This window comes from Setaria viridis, chromosome 7, assembly GCF_005286985.2.
Source record: "Setaria viridis chromosome 7, Setaria_viridis_v4.0, whole genome shotgun sequence".
In the NCBI taxonomy this organism is placed as follows: Eukaryota; Viridiplantae; Streptophyta; class Magnoliopsida; order Poales; family Poaceae; genus Setaria; species Setaria viridis.
This window is the reverse complement of record NC_048269.2, coordinates 17,834,141-17,849,786: the sequence shown is the minus strand read 5'-3', so window position 1 is coordinate 17,849,786 and position 15,646 is coordinate 17,834,141. Positions and strand designations below refer to the sequence as shown.

Below are 15,646 nucleotides of genomic sequence, written 5' to 3'. Positions count from 1 at the left end.
GAGCGCAATCATGTCAAATAAAAATGTTTGAATCCAAACCAAACTCACCCACAAACCTCCTTCATTCCTTCCTTGGCAACCGAAAGCGAAAGCAGGAACGCTCACCCTACACAGCGTACGTTTTCACGCAGGAATCAAAGAGCGGCATATTTAGTGACATACTCCGTGCACATGAAATCCATGTCATTCCAAACCTTATAAAAATGTGAACAGGAGAAAACCTTATAAAAGGCTAAACTATTGAGGAGAAAATTTCAGTTGTTTAGCTCACTTTCGAAGTGGTTGTTTGGTCTATCCAAAAATTTCAGTCGTTGCATGGAGTATGTCTCAAGAAGTTGCATTTGGATCTGATGTTTGAAATTTTCTCTTTTTTTTGAAATAATATGTTTGTTTGAAATTTTCTGCCCTGTTTGTAAATAACATAGGAAGTGACTGAAATTTTGTAACCAGAGGCTCACCTTAAACGTGCTATCGTCGAGTTGTCTTTAAACAAAACGACAACAACGCCAGCTTATTATTTGCAAACTTTACTAGTTACCAGGTTCATAGCACGCGCAGATGATACTCCCATTTGATCCGTAAATAATTGAACTTAACCTAACTAAACAGATTTGATGATGACTTGGCCTCGTTCACTGCCCATGTAATTTGCCGCTACACTACAAGTGGATCATGGTTTTGAGCTTACAAGTGTAATTTGCCGCTAAGCTTTTCTGAAAGCTGTTACTAGCTTTTAAGCTCGTAAAACTGAGCTTTCTACTTTTTCCATATGAACTAAGCTTTCTAGACTTCTAGCTTTTCGGAAACTGCACGAGAAATTCGCTAAGAAGCTCAAACAAACAAGCCTTGAGAAGACCACGAAGTAAGTGAAACACGAACTGCAGGCAAGCCTCGAGAAGACCACGAAGTAAGTGAAACACGAACTGCAGGCACTTGCCTATCGCATTTGAAACCTGTACCAATGTTTCTGGGAGAAACATCTTCAACAGGAATCCCACGAGCAAACACAGAAACACCAACTCAGCCATGCTACTTACCTTGGGATGAACATTTGTAATTGCTATCACAACGTACAATAGCAGGCCACGATAGATTAAGCCAATTAACTATTGGGGAAGAGATAAAAACAGCCGACGCAACTATAATCAAACAGTAAAGGCGTAAGCGACTAAGCGTAGGATGCAAACAGTATTGCTATAGAAGTACCAGCATCTTCAAACTGATGTAAGTATCAACCAAAACCAAAATGCCCGTGCCACTCGGTTGGCAGGATGGGCCTGGCCATCTAGCAGTGAACAAAATCTAAGCCTAATCACAGTATATACCACAATATTGATTGCCAAGCCTTACATTAAGGAATTCCATGAGCCCTCGGTGGCACGCTGCCTAGTTCAGCGAGGCCTGCTGTCGACCATCTGGGATCGCAAACAGGACCACCGGTTTCGATGACCTGATAAAAGGGGCGTCACACCTGTAGTAGCCTTTCCTCTCGAGCTGTATGACCTCTCCATGCTTGAGGTTCCTCATGTTTGCGTCTCCGAGGGCTGGGGGTCTCTCGCCGAGTGCAAGGGTTGAGATTGTCGAGGAAGTCTTCATCCTCCTCCAGCTGTTAAATGACACCACCAGTATATCTCAACATTAATTTGTCAGCAAACAAGAAATCTTTAATTTAAAACTTAATACGTCATCCAAAGTGGACAAGTACCGTAAGTCTTTAATCTAGAGGCAGGCATGACATTCACCTCAATCTCCAATGTCCATTCTAAGGAGGCAACATAGATTGTCTTGAAGCAGCACACCAAAATTAAGCACGAATTAAGTGACTGTTTTGCTGATTATCTAGAAGATTATGGGCATGTTTGATTTATGCCTCCATCTTACCTTGCCAAATTTTGGTCATGACCAAATCGTGGGCATTGCCAAAACGTTGGCGATGTTGTTTCGATTGTAACCTTGCCAAATGTAGCTAAACCCATTCAACTTCTAGGACATGTGGACCCCACATGTTATTATTATGTTTTGCAATGCAATATAGGTCCTGTTTGGGAAGGGGGTGTTAAAGTTTAACAAGGTGTTAAAGTTTAACACCCTCAAATGGAGTGTTAAAGTTTAACAAGGTGTTAAAGTTTAACACCCTCAAATGGAGTGTTAAACTTTAGCATCTTGAGGTGTTTGGATAATTTGTTAAACTTTAACACGTTACATGAGAAATGACAATATTGCCCTACCTTCCTCTTGCACACTACCCTTTCCCATGCTGTTCCTCATCTCCTCGCTCATCTCAACCGTGGGGCTCCTTGTCAAGCCACCCGCGGAGGTGCTGCAGCTCGGCGACTTCGACGACAACGGCCGCCTCAGCATCGATGCCTCCAGCATCCAGGAGACTTGCAGCGCGGGGCATGGACCTCGTCCCCGTGGATGCGTTGCGGCCCCTGGCGGAGCAGGGCCCCTTCCACCTCCTCATCCACAAGCTCTACGGCGACGACTGGCGTGCCCAGCTCGAGGCCTTCGCCGCGCGCCACCCGGCCATGCCTGTCGTCGACCCGCCCCACGCCATCGACCGCCTCCACAACCGCATCTCCATGCTCCAGGTCGTCTCCGACCTCGACCGCGCCGCCGACAAGGATCGCACCTTCGGCATCCCTAGCCAGGTCGTCGTCTACGACGCTGCCGCGCTCGCCGACTCGGCCTCCTCGCCGCGCTCCGCTTCCCGCTCATCACCCAGACCCTCATCGCCGACGGCACCGCCAAGTCCCACAAGATGTCCCTCGTCTACCACCGCGAGGGCCTCGGCAAGCTCCGCTCGCCGCTCGTGCTCCAGGAGTTCGTCAACCACGGCGGCGTCATCTTCAAGGTCTACATCGGTGGCGGCCACGTCACCTGCGTCAAGCCCCGCAGCCTGCCCGACGTGTCCCCCGAGGACGACGCATCCGCCGAGGGATCCGTCTCCTTCTCCCAGGTCAAGTGACATCTTGTTTTGTATATATATGGAAACGGATTAGTAGTTAGATTAGCACTTAAATATTGCTAACCTACCGTTATTGGGCTCCGTGTAGCCACTATCCTAATGCCACGTCCCTACTATCTGCTGCTGTTGGCAGCCAAATAGTTGGCGAGTGTTCGCGCCATGCTGTTGTGTGTATTTTGCGTTGGCAAGCATTGGCACGCCAATCATGGGTGCTTAACCAAACACGCGCCAATTTGCAAGGGCAAGCCAAAAAATTGGTTCGGCTGGCGTTCGTAGTAAACCAAACGTCCCCTATATGCCACGAAAATCGTTGTGCAATTTGATTAAGTGCAGCTTAGTTTTCTTTACACGAATCACACAATAACATGTTAATATGTTATTTCTATTTTATCAACCTTTTGAACCAAACTGATCATCACAAGGACACAAAATGGTATAAGCAACACAGCCTATCTTAATGAAATGACACGCAGATCTCCTGTGTCATTCAAGGAAAAAAAACAACTCAGCACTAGTATAGACATAAGCAATGGTTGAACCAAACAGAGAACTTACCTTTTTCTTGCTGATGAGATAATCGAATTCCACCAACGAAAGGGGGGCGAGCTCCTCTATATCTGCTAGCCATGTGGTCTTCAATTTTGTTGTCTTACAGAGCCCTCAAGATGTAGCTCTCCAACTAGTTCAGTAATCACTCCATTCTCCATCTTGATCTCTTTAATGATAGCATTCCCCCAGTCCATTAGGGTTACTTCCTCACCCTTGCTAATGGCTGATGCATCAGCATAATCTAGCCAAATTCTGTTAGCAAAGGTTGTAGCCTTCTTTCCAGCAGCCTCACATTTCTTATGCCTTGGTAAAATTCGAACAAATGGCTTCTCTGGACCATTGGTAAGAGTAAATATCACGCGCTGATCTTTCAAAACAGCAGTATGCCTTGCGCACACTGGATCGATTAGCTTCTTGTTGATTGTCCACAGTTTATCCCACTCCATCAGATTCAGATTTTTTGAAGCACCCTTCAACAAACAAAATGGATATGGAATTAGGAATAAACTCGCGGGAAATACCAACATAAAGCATGATCGCATTAGCACATACGTGTACCTGTTGGAGTATAAATTGTGTCAATGCCTCAACCTTCAAGCCACGACGGACAATGCCTTGAACAGTGGGAAAACGTGGATCGGTCCCATCCTCAACCTTCTTATTTTGTACAAACCAAAGAAGCTTCCGCTTGCTGAGAAGAGTGTAAACCATATTCAATCTTCTGAATTCATAAATTTCTACTCTCCTCAACCCCATATCTTGAAGAATTCGATAATATTGTGCATTCCGGTCATGGTATTCACTGGAACGAAGAGCATGCGTCACTCCCTCGAATGCATCAACAAATGGGCAAGCAAAGTCATATGTTGGATAGACCCTGTACTTTGAACCAACACGATGGTGAGGACCAGTATTACAGCGGTAGTAAACAGGATCCCTGAGCGACTTGTTAGGATCCTGCATGTCGAGTTTACCCCGCACACAGCACTGCATACCCCTTTCAGTCCCATTAACCATCTCTTTCCATAATGAGAGATTTTCCTCAACAGTACTATTTCTGCACCTTGATTCAACACCATCCATATATATTTTTTCATATATATTTTTCGTGCATCAAAATTCCAGGAAAAATGTATTTACTATTTAGACATCTCATTTGACTCAACTTCCTTCCAACAAACAGGAGGAAACACCTGTAGAAATTATAGGACAATTTAGAGGTGTGAGGTGTCATTAAAATCTGCAACAAACATGTGGGAGAACAAAAAGATTCATTTATCAATCAGCCAACTGGCAAACATGTGTACAGAGAACAAAAAGAAACCTCACACCTCACATGTTTACCAAAAGTAAAACAAGAAGAAGCCCACTCGTACATGCCTTTTATTAGACCAACGGCGGCACTTTGCCTTTGAAATCACACACGCCAAGAAAGGCTTGGTTAAGCACTCCTCATACTTTCCTAAAAGTCCTATATTTCATATGTGATTCCAACTTTGAGCAGCTGATCTTTCGGAATGGACAATGCCTTGTGCCCCTCCGTCAAGTTCTTCCTCAAGAATGTGTAGATGTAGTTGACAACTACCTTCTTCAAGATTGATGACTTGGGCCCTGCTGACACAGTGGCCTCTCCCATCAGGTACACCACCCCTCGCTCCACCTCTCTGTCAATCAGTTGTTTCTCCTCCTCGATGGTTTGATTCGCATGGACAGTGATCCTCCCAGAGTTGCTGCTCACCCGCGGTTCGATCGCCTCCTCGCTGTGCACCACAGAGTTTGTGGACCGCCTTGGCCTGGTCGGTGCATCTGGAACCTCAGTGTGGTCTTCATTCTCTGCGTCATTCTGAGCGAAAGCAATTTCTTCCTGGATGAACATCTTCAGCCTGTCCACGAGGAACCCTGCAAACTCCTTGGGCTCCTCCAGCGAGTCGCTGTACCCGTACCTTGCCACGCACCGGAACATCCGGTGCTCCCTCGGGCCAACCTGCCGGAAGAGGAACCTCTCTGCCGGCACCACATGTGAGATCGGCAGGTGCTTGATCGACATGAACAGAAAGATGGAGTGCACGGATGGTATCTTCTTGATCAGCCGAGGGAACACTGGCGGGATGCCCTGGACGAGCTCTGTGTACAGGAGTCCCACCCCTGGGATCCGCTGCACATCGTTCTTCTCGAGCAGAGTCGTCATTTGGTTTGTGGGCACAATGTGGTCAAGCTCATACCAGTATCTCTTGACATGGACGTAGTGCCATGTCGCCATCAGAGTCATCAGGACCAGCGCAAAGCAGAACGGGAGGTACCCACCCTGGATGAACTTGGACAGTATGGAGGAGAGGTAGATCAGTTCTGTGCAAGTGAACACAACGTAGAACAGAAGAACGAAGATGATGTGCTTCTTCCATATGAGGAGCATCACGACCGTCACCAGATGGGTGGTGATGGAGAATGTGGTCACGACACAGATCCCTGCACATCACCAAAATCAGATCAGATGATCTTTTGTTCTGTTTGTCTCAAAAACAGAGGTTTCATCATTCGCTAGTTGCTTGCTTACCATAAGCATTGCCGATGCTGGTGGTAGTTCTGAAGGCAATTGTGACTATGATGCTCGCCAGTCCCATCATGAAGTTCACCTCAGGAATGTACACCTGCCCCTCGTACTTCTTAGAGGTGTGGATCACTTGGACCCTGGGAAGACAACCGAGTGACAGTGCCTTGGAAAGGATAGCAAATGCACCAGAGAGCATAGCTTGGCTTGCAATAATAGCAGCAAGAATTGCGACGACGAAGGTTGGCCAGAACAAAGGTCCTGCACCGGCAAAGAGAGTCAGTTTTATTTGTGATGTGTTTATAGCAAGTTTTTTCCAAGAACCAAAGCTGCAGCCTAAATTCTTTTGGTACCTGGGATGGATCTATAGAAGGTGTCCCCAACGTTCTCTGGAAATTTCCTCAGGTATGCGGCCTGCCCGATGTAACATAGCGTCACTGACGGGAACAAGATACCGCTGAAGCTGATCTACAAGAGAAAATACAGAAACCACTGTAAGATGCTTCTGTTCTAGACCTCAGGGACACATTCCAACTTTTGAGAATTAGATGCAGAGTTGAGAGCTATAAAACCATGAAGTGATGGAACATATATGCATTTTGGACATTACCTGAACAGCCCTGATGTTGAAGTGTCCTAGGTCGGCAAACATACCTTCAGTGCCTGTTGCAAAATACAGTATATTCAGATTACAGGTCTAAAGGACAGTGAATCACTTTCAGTTTCAGTTGTATTTATTTCGTCCAAAGGTGTTACCTGTGACACACAAGATAACGCCACCAAGTGAAACCCATCCATCCTTCCCATTCCTTTTGAAGTATTGTACAATGTACCATGGATTGAAGGCCCGCAAAACACCGATGTCGTGGACAACGAGGTTGTACAGTCCGATGCCAGCTATCAGAAGGAACCACACCGAGATGACAGGAGCGAAGGTGTACCCGACTTTGTCAGTACCGAAACGCTGGACTGAGAAGAGCATGAACAGAATTGCCACAGAGATCCAGACAACTTCCGCTGTACCAAGAACGACAACCGAAGCGTTAGATGTGAAATACACAAGCAGGTAACAATTGATCGTTGATCATCGCAGTTCTTCTTTTAACTTACTCTGAGTCAAGTTTGGTGCTTTTTCTCTGATCCCGCTCACTGCAGAGAGCACTGCAGAACATCCATGAACAAGAACACATTAGTATACATTATTATGCAAAAAGGTTACAATATGATCATACTGATCAACTCTCTGTTGGATGTTTCCCTTACCAGATATTGCTGGTGTCAAGGTTCCATCGCCCATCACCATGGATGTGCCAAGGATTGTGAGGGTGAAGAGCACAATCTTGGCTACCATGCTGGACTCAAGCTTCTGCTTGAACCACTGTGCCCTCCTCAGCTGTGAGTTTGGCGCTTCTATGCTGTAGTTGGACACCATGGCATCCTCTGCTTGCTGGTTGGGGATCATCCTGATCTTCGCGTACCGTGATATCAGCGAGTAAAGTGCAAACGTGCCACCTAGAACAGCACAGTGTTGTTGATCAATGAATAGCAGAAAAACAGTAGGCGTGCAGCAAGTACTTCCAACTTTTCATGCACAAATTTCAGATTTAGAGTTATGAGCTTACCATCTCCATTGTCGTTTGCATACAGCACGATGAAGACGTATTTGAGCATGGGAATGATGATGAGGGTGTAGATGATGAGCGACAAGACGCCCAGCAGGTCGTCGTTGTACTTGATGCCGTCAGGGAAGGTGCTGGAGTAGACATAGAGCGGCGACGTCCCGATGTCGCCATAGATGATGCCGACGCTCTGGAAGGCAAGATGCAGCGTCCGGGCCCAGCTCCCCTGCGTCACCCACAAGGTAAACTTCAGTCAGGCTTACTGTTCCATGGCACTTGGCAGGCAAAAGTGTAGAACATTTCCATAACATTCATGACCAGCAGGTTGCAAGAGGAACATACCTCGGAGCCATGGTACTTGCCATGAGAGACCTTCTCCGCATCGCCGAAGAGCGAGTCATGGCGCTTGAGGCTGAGCCGGTTGGCCGACTCACCGCCCCCAGGGTTCTCGACCTCGAGCGACATTTCGGATCTCCGAACACCTCGGAGGCCTTCTTTAATGCGCTGGGGTCTTGGGAGTATCAAGCTCTAAACCGCGCCAGTTGATACCTGCATCCTCCAATTCCCAAGAGTTCAGGTGGTGATGTGAAAACGAAGTAACACTTGGTGTACATTCACAAGAAGAGGCTGGGTGGTCAACCGAGGTCGAAGCTTTAAAGGTGAACAAGAAACAAGCCAGGCTCCTTTGCTGCTAAGCAATGGATTGATGGGAGTAATTTAAAGCTCTCCAAGATTCATCGGCTACCGGCCGGTGCCGGCACCAGGTAAAAAAAAAAAATTGTCCTATTCATAGTGACTCTGGCTTGAGATTGCAGGAGTATCCTAGTATCAACGTATCATTAATAGAACAAATTATGAGTGCCATAGTAATCGATATGAGATCAATTCTACCATTATTGTTGCTGTATCCAGATGGGAGATACCAGAAAAATGACAGCACAGCCAGATCAGGATATGAATGCTATTCTAGCATGTAAACTTAGAGTATACAAATTGCGCAAGCTTTCCTTTTTTGCACGAGCTCTATTTTTTCCTAGCAAGAGATTTGCAAACTGACATGTGGGGTCCATGCTAGTAGGCTCCAGCCGTCAGTCGCTAAGGGCGCGATTGGTTTCCCGGATAAAGCATCGTAGCTCGCATCGTCGCGTCCTGGCTGCGCTGGACCAGCCTCGTTTGAGCCAGGCTCCGGAGAAACATGGACGGATTTCGTATCCCGCGAGCCAGGTTTGATGGGTATCTTTGCATCATCTGAGACAGGTTAAGCTAGGGATTCAGGCCTCCAAAGCAGCCTGCACCACGCGAGCCAGGCTCAGCAACCGATCATCTTGGGAGCCTGGCTCGACCTTTTGCAGGATACCAAACGGGCCCTAAAGTCGCAGTTTGTTGTGCACAGCAGGTTTCCTATTCCTAGCATGCAAACAGACTGCTTGTGATTTTTATTGAAGCAAAAAAAAAAAACCACAATTAAGCCAGGCTGATGATGGAGTGACCAAGCTGGAATGAACCCACTTCATTCTTGAAAATAGTCAACAAATTAAATTGTTTGCATGAATATACTTCATGGACAGAAACTTAGGCGAAAAAGAAAAGTTAACGGAGAAGACGCTCATTCCAATAGTATAATCACATACACTTGACATCCAAATCATAGAGATACTGACTCCTATGAGTGCAACTGATGCGCATATAGTTTAATTAGGAGTCACATGATGCGATCTTAGTTCTAACAGTTTTTTTTTTCCCGCAGATCCCCTTGGGTCGTGGACACCGTCCTCACTTGATTCCGGAGGCCGAGGGGATAGCGAGATTTTCCATTAGTTTAAGGGCTAATCAGACGGTGAACTAACGTCATTGGGCGTGCCCTTGACCTCCCAAGCCCCAGCCTTCCACACCTGCTGACACGTGGGCCTGAGCACTCAGGGTGAAAACACATGAGTCATGACAACCAACCCTTTTACTAGAGACTGGCAGAAATTTCTACAGAGAAGAAAGAGATTAAGGATCACTCTGCTCACACACCCACAGTGTCCCCAAAGCGAGTAATCTTCTTTAATTTGTTAGTGAGGTGACTAGGGTGTCGGAGATTCAGAAAAGAGAAAGAACTCTTCTGTACATAGCAATCTTTCTCCAGAAACAAAAAAAAAATGAAGCAAACAAAACCAGACTCGGTCATGCCATTTCTGAAGAAAACAAATGATGAAACCAGAGCAAGGGTTGTGTATGAGATCTTTGGAGGGAGGAGGGGGAAGATGGCACCGGCATGGCAACAAAGATGATTACCTGGCTGGCCGGAGAATGCCTAGTCGAGGCAGAAGACGATGCCCGGCGATGCCGCCGAGGTTGATCCCGCAGCCGGCGGCCGGCCCTGGCCGGCGAGCTGCCGAGGAGGGAGGGGGACGAAGCAGACAGAGCTGGGGAAGGAAGCTGTGATACGAGAGGCCTATTGCGCAGGAGGCCGGAGGTTTCTTTAAATAGAAGAGGAAAGAACTTGGGAAAGAGCCAAACCTTACCGAGCGAGGGAAGGCACACGGCTGGGCAGCGGAGGAGACTCTCTCCAGACTTCAGTGGAAAAAAAAAACCATAAAGAAACGTGAATAATGCAGCGCGGTGTATTATTGGGCGCGGTGGCGGTATACGGAGAAAGAGCGAGTTGCAGACTTTTACAGATATAAACGGAGGGAGGCTTCCTTCCTAGTCTTTGGCCGCCAAAGACTTCTCTTTTCATCCGTGCAATGATTGACGCAAACCAAAATGTTACTAGTCCTATGACTACCATTGTTTTGTTTATTTGTTTATTTCTGTGTCAGAAAATTTATCGGTCCGATGAATTTTCAATGGTTTTGCCCGATCAGAATTTAAAATAGAAAAATTGCTAGTTTGCATTGTTCCATTGGGGAGGATGACAGAATTGTTTCTTCTCATGGAACAATTTCAATGCCTTCAAGTGGCGAGCTGGACTGGTACGGTGGGCAATACCTGCAAAGTACATGTTGTGTTTCTGATTTCAAATGGATAAATGGAAAGAAAGGCGTCTCTGTTGCTGACTAGATTTTTTTTTACGAACTTTGTTACAATGGTTGTAAATTCAGTAGATGGTCAAGAGCAGAGTTTGCACAGCGCTATGTTGTTACGGCTTATTTAGTTTCAGGGTTTTTTGTGTTGTGAAGAACTTGGAAGTTCTTATTCTGCCGTCCTCATCCAGGGGAGTAACAACTGGTTTGTTCGTGGATGCAAACTGTCACCGTGGCTTTTGCCCTTTGGCACCAGACAACCAGTTGCCTTATTTGCCATTTCTATGTTTTCATTGTCCCCTCCCAAAACACTTCACCTGTCTCAAGTTGCTGAAACAAAATTCAGTAAGTGACTGAAGGGCTTCTAACTTCTGATAGACCAGCTTTGTGTGGTTCAGAATGTCCCAGTGGTTGCCAACTGCTTGCTAGTCTATAGCTACTGTGTCTTTCTCAATGCCACGGACTCATTACGGGAAATTTTACTCATATGCATATGGTTATAAGAATTGAACATTATATAGGAGGATGGGATTATTTTTAGGCCCCGTTTGGATCATTGGAATTGAATTCCATCCTAATAATCATAATTTAGACACAAATTAATTAAGCTAATATAATTGTATGTGGAATATAGTTGTATATTATAGTTGGTGATATGGGAGAGATACTTGTATGCTGCACTTCTACTATAGAGAAGCGAGTCTAAGAGCGTGCTATAAGAATTGAATTCTATTCTAATAACCATAATCTATAGAATCAATTTCCATCTCCCACCCCATGAATTTAAGATAGGCTTATATCTAAACTTTAGAAAGTTGTGGAATGCCACATTCCAACATATATTAGCCTACTCCATTAAATAGATTCCAATTCCTTGGACCCAAACGGGGCCTTAGATGTTTCACGTGGAAAAATAAGATCTTTCATTTTGCTGCCTTCAACATTTCACCCTTGGTAGTTTCTAGTTTAATGTAAGACTTCAATTTTTTGGTGATATGGCAAATTCAATATCGCGAGTTTTTGAGGAGTTGAAAACTTGAAATAGCATTGGAGGTGCTATTTTAATCTTTACAATCAACATCATTTAGGTTTGAATTCAGCAATGGATGCACTACTATTTATCAATCTTTTTGAGTGACTATCATAGTACCATCGACATTATATATGTCTGACATACTGAAAGGTTTGGCTTAATTTTACACTACATGTGTACTAGGTTGAGCACTTCCCCAGATCATGCACGCTGCAGGTGTGCAGATTTCTCTTTGTTCATCGGGTTTATGTAAAAACTGTTATTGCCTTAGCTTTTTGGGGTGTAAAACTGCATTTTTTTTAAGAGTTGACAACAGGATGCCCATCTAAGACTGAAACGGTTTATAAGGTTGTTAGCCTTATGTACAAATTTTACTAGTTAATCCAAAGAAGAAACACTTTCTGGGTGTTAGCCTTATGTACAGATTTTACTAGTTAATCCAGAGAAGAAACACTTTCTGGGTGTGCCAAATTGGTACATCAGCTCTGAAAACGCATTTTTGGGTCCCTAATGTTGATTTCTGGTTCACCGTAGGTCCAAATCGTCACGGTGTGGTGTTTTTTCAGAAATGGCACTGCTAGCGTGGCATCCCTGATGGTGGGACGCGCTGGAGCTCACCTGGTTGGTGGAATAATTGCGCTTTGCCCCCTGGAAATATCTGCCCGTCGCATAACGCGTCGTCCGCATCGTCGAAGCGCCTCCGCCCGACAGCTCAAGGCTCCAACGAGTCGGCGGCGAGGGAGCTTGAAGCGCCTCCGCCCAGCCGCCTCTAGCCGGATTCGCCCTTCCTCGTATGGTTCCCTCCTCTCCTCTAATCCCTTTCACGTTCCTCTGTGGCTCTCTTCTCCCCTGCCGCCTCCACCCGGATCCACACCATCGCCGGAGGTTCAAGCGCGTCGGACTCAAAGGCAATCAGTGCAGATGGGCTCCCGCTCATTATGTGCACTGATTGCGGATTGAGGAGGGTGGTGAGGTGCACATCCCAGCAGAAATGGAGTCTAGGTCAAATCTTCTACTGTTTCCCACTACACAAGGTGAGGATTCAATTGAATTCGTGCTTGATTCATGTTTTCAAGTTTGTTTCGCGATTTGAATTTGACTAACAGATTGAAGATTGCATTTTTGCAGAGGGATGGGAGCAGTTGTCCATTTTGATACTGGAAAGAGGAGTACGTCGATTTTCTTGCTAGCAGAGGCCTGCTTCCTGCATCTGCAAATGCATATACCAGAGCTGGGTCGATGATGGTAGCTGAATCAAGTATGGAGTAGGCTGATTCAAAGATGAAGGGAGATGTTGGCCCTGGCTGGCATTCTGATGCTGGAGGAAGGAAGAGAATTGATAGCTATTTGTAGAAAGTTTGTTGTTTTGCTGAAGGCATTATGTTTTCTTGGTGTGTGTCTGCTACTTGTGTTGTCGGTTCATCTGTTCAAGTGAAACAATGTGTACCAGCTTTATAATGAATTATGGAATGGAAGCATTTTCACATCATCAAAGATAGAATTGTCTACTGCATTGCATAATCCACTCAGTAATGTCATAGTTTGCAGAGCATAAGTACATATAGAATCTGGGAAACCAAAAGGAGCAAAAGAAAGCTGTGGTGTAGCTATTCTTCCCATCACTATACAAAATCAGGCACCAAAAGAATCAAAAGAGATATGTGGTGTAGCTGTTGTACAATAGCATCACAGACAATAGTCAATTGTTTTGTGTTGCTGTTGGACAAAAGCATACTTGGACAAAAGCAACATCACAGACGAATGACCAAAAGCAAGCATCAAGGCTGTTCTAATGGACCCTTCACAGTAGATTTCTTCTTTGAAGCTGAGGCCTTCTTAGTAGTTGTAGTCATTTCCTTGCGCTTAGCTACCCTTTCTCTTCCTTCCTTTGTTGCTGTTGTAGGTGGCACCGGTCTTGTTGATGGCAGATTGGAGATGATGAAAGCTGAATGTGGCAAAGGTTGTTCTCCCATTGATCTAGTCTGTGAGGCCTGCTAAAAAAATCAAAGTTGTAGTTAGAGGGAAAGAAGATCACCAGTCAACAAATAATGGTTGGTACCTCAGACACCATCTGAGAAACCATTGTGGTCTTAGTTGTGACAGTAGTGGCACACTTTCTTCATCATAGTACATGAAAACCTATAAAAATAATGTTTAGGGATGAAAGTAGTAGTGACTGAGAAATGTATTTTAATTGCATCTTAACTAGTTACCTAAGAAATATATGGATCATCATCTGTCATGTCTCCAGCTTGATGTGTGGAATCTTGAGGTGTAGAAGGCTCATCTGTTGCACACTGGTCTTTCTTTCTCTTTTGACATCCAGCTCTGTTGTGTCCTGAACCTCCATAGTACCTGCAGTGTATGATGACTCCATGTTTTGACATTTTAGGACCATTTGGGCCTTCAACTTCATGTGGCTGCTTCCTTCTTGATTTTGCTAGCCTACCAACCTTCTTCTCATATTTAGGTGGGAGCACATTAGAGGCATCAACCTTATACCAAGCACTCTTATCCTTGCATGACCAAATTGTGTTAGCATAAGCCTTCATGTAGTTTCCTGAGGAGTAACACTCATGAACAACTAACTCAGGTGGAATTTTTTCGTGCCTCAAACAGGAAATGGCATGTGAGCAAGGTATACCAGTGAGATCCCACCTTCTACAGTCACAAGTCTTAAGTCTAATGTCAACAATGTACTTGTTGGTTCTCCCTTGCACCTCAAAAATACCCTTCCCAGCAGGCAGAGCATAACATGTGTTAGCAAGTTCACAGTTCTTCCTCAACTTCGTTCTAATCTTTGGGCAGATAGGACCCTACCAAAGATCTCCTAGCTCTTTCTATTCGTTATAATGCCTTGTCATCAGCTTTCTCTTGATTTGCTCTAACATACTTAGGGGGTGTTTGGATGTGAGTACTAAACTTTAGGAGGGGTCACATCGGATGTTCGGATGCTAATTAGGAGGACTAAACATGAGCTAATTATAAAACTAACTGCAGAACCCCTATACTAATTCGCGAGATGAATCTATTAAGCCTAATTAATCCATCATTAGCAAATGGTTACTGTAGCACCACATTGTCAAATCATGGACTAATTAGGCTTAATAGATTCGTCTCGCGAATTAGACTCCATCTGTGTAATTAGTTTTGTAATTAGACTATATTTAATACTTCTAATTAGTATCCAAACATCCGATGTGACAGGCACTAAAGTTTATGAACCTGTATCCAAACAGGCCTTTAATATAGGCATCTCACTGACAGCTAATATGTACTTATTGAAAACCTCACAACTATTGTTCAATAGGATGTCACACTTGGGATAAGTACTAAAAAATGCTCTAACCCATACTTGTGGTGGCATCCTCTCTAACCACTTGTGAGCATCACTATTTAGAACCTTCATCATATCCATGTTGTTATTCCACTCCACAACATTGCTTGACCTAGCACAAGAGCAAAGTTGGTTTTTCAAGTTCTCACTTTTGTAGTGCATCTGAAAGTTGAAGTAGAGGTGTCTCACACAGAATATTGCCTTCCTTAACAACTTAACTGACTCAAATAACATACCCACCTTGAATATTGGGTTTTGGATATCCACTGATCTAAAGGACTGAAACCCCATCCTAAGCTGACCTTCACCATCAAAGTTAGGTTCCTGCAACTCATCTTTATCTGTTGACATGTCTTCATCCACAATAACTGGTCCTTTTCCCTTGCTGCCAGTAGCCTTCTTTCCTTTCCCTATTTTCCTTCCTTTGGCAATCCCTTCATCCACCACATCCTCAACTACATTGTCAACAAACAGATCATCATCATTTTTTTAAGTCATAGTCACTGTCAAAAAATTCTATGTCCTCACTGTCACTACCTTCAGACTCACTATCAACAAAATATTGGGCTTTATTACTTGTC

The 15,646-nt window shown here is 44.8% G+C and overlaps 3 protein-coding genes and 1 pseudogene across 3 annotated transcripts; 1 reads left to right on the top strand and 3 right to left on the bottom strand.

Annotated features, from left to right (window-relative positions):
* Positions 1-1,177: 1,177 nt before the first annotated feature.
* Positions 1,178-4,632, bottom strand: LOC117864687 (glutamate--tRNA ligase, cytoplasmic). Its single transcript, XM_034748803.2, is given in 5 exon segments — positions 1,178-1,548; positions 1,550-1,606; positions 3,524-3,621; positions 3,624-3,987; positions 4,076-4,632. Coding segments are annotated over 5 exon segments (1,206 nt in total). The 5' UTR covers positions 4,601-4,632; the 3' UTR covers positions 1,178-1,386.
* On the top strand, positions 2,293-2,968 carry LOC117864688 (inositol-tetrakisphosphate 1-kinase 1-like; annotated as a pseudogene).
* A 139-nt stretch (positions 4,633-4,771) lies between the features above and the next one.
* Positions 4,772-10,156, bottom strand: LOC117864432 (potassium transporter 1). Its single transcript, XM_034748538.2, has 10 exons — positions 9,965-10,156; positions 8,027-8,233; positions 7,688-7,910; positions 7,329-7,577; positions 7,176-7,226; positions 6,822-7,082; positions 6,676-6,728; positions 6,419-6,533; positions 6,072-6,326; positions 4,772-5,983 (listed from the first exon to the last, which is right to left on the bottom strand). Exons 2-10 carry the CDS (start codon positions 8,147-8,149, stop codon positions 4,989-4,991), a joined length of 2,325 nt encoding a protein of 774 aa, XP_034604429.1. The 5' UTR covers positions 8,150-8,233; positions 9,965-10,156; the 3' UTR covers positions 4,772-4,988.
* Positions 10,157-13,866: 3,710 nt separating this feature from the next.
* On the bottom strand, positions 13,867-15,161 carry LOC140223544 (uncharacterized). Its single transcript, XM_072295436.1, is given in 2 exon segments — positions 13,867-14,628; positions 14,979-15,161. Coding segments are annotated over 2 exon segments (855 nt in total). The 5' UTR covers positions 15,147-15,161; the 3' UTR covers positions 13,867-13,941.
* Positions 15,162-15,646: the final 485 nt, after the last annotated feature.

What these genes read in the sequence shown, in the direction of transcription:
- LOC117864432 (XM_034748538.2), bottom strand. Translation starts at nt 8,149, where the DNA reads ATGTCGCTCGAGGTCGAGAACCCTGGGGGCGGTGAGTCGGCCAACCGG. An exon ending in CTTGACACCAGCAATATCTG is followed by an intron (nt 7,227 to 7,328) that starts GTAAGGGAAACA and finishes GATGTTCTGCAG; the next exon opens with TGCTCTCTGCAGTGAGCGGG. An exon ending in CGTTATCTTGTGTGTCACAG is followed by an intron (nt 6,729 to 6,821) that starts GTAACACCTTTG and finishes ATTTTGCAACAG; the next exon opens with GCACTGAAGGTATGTTTGCC.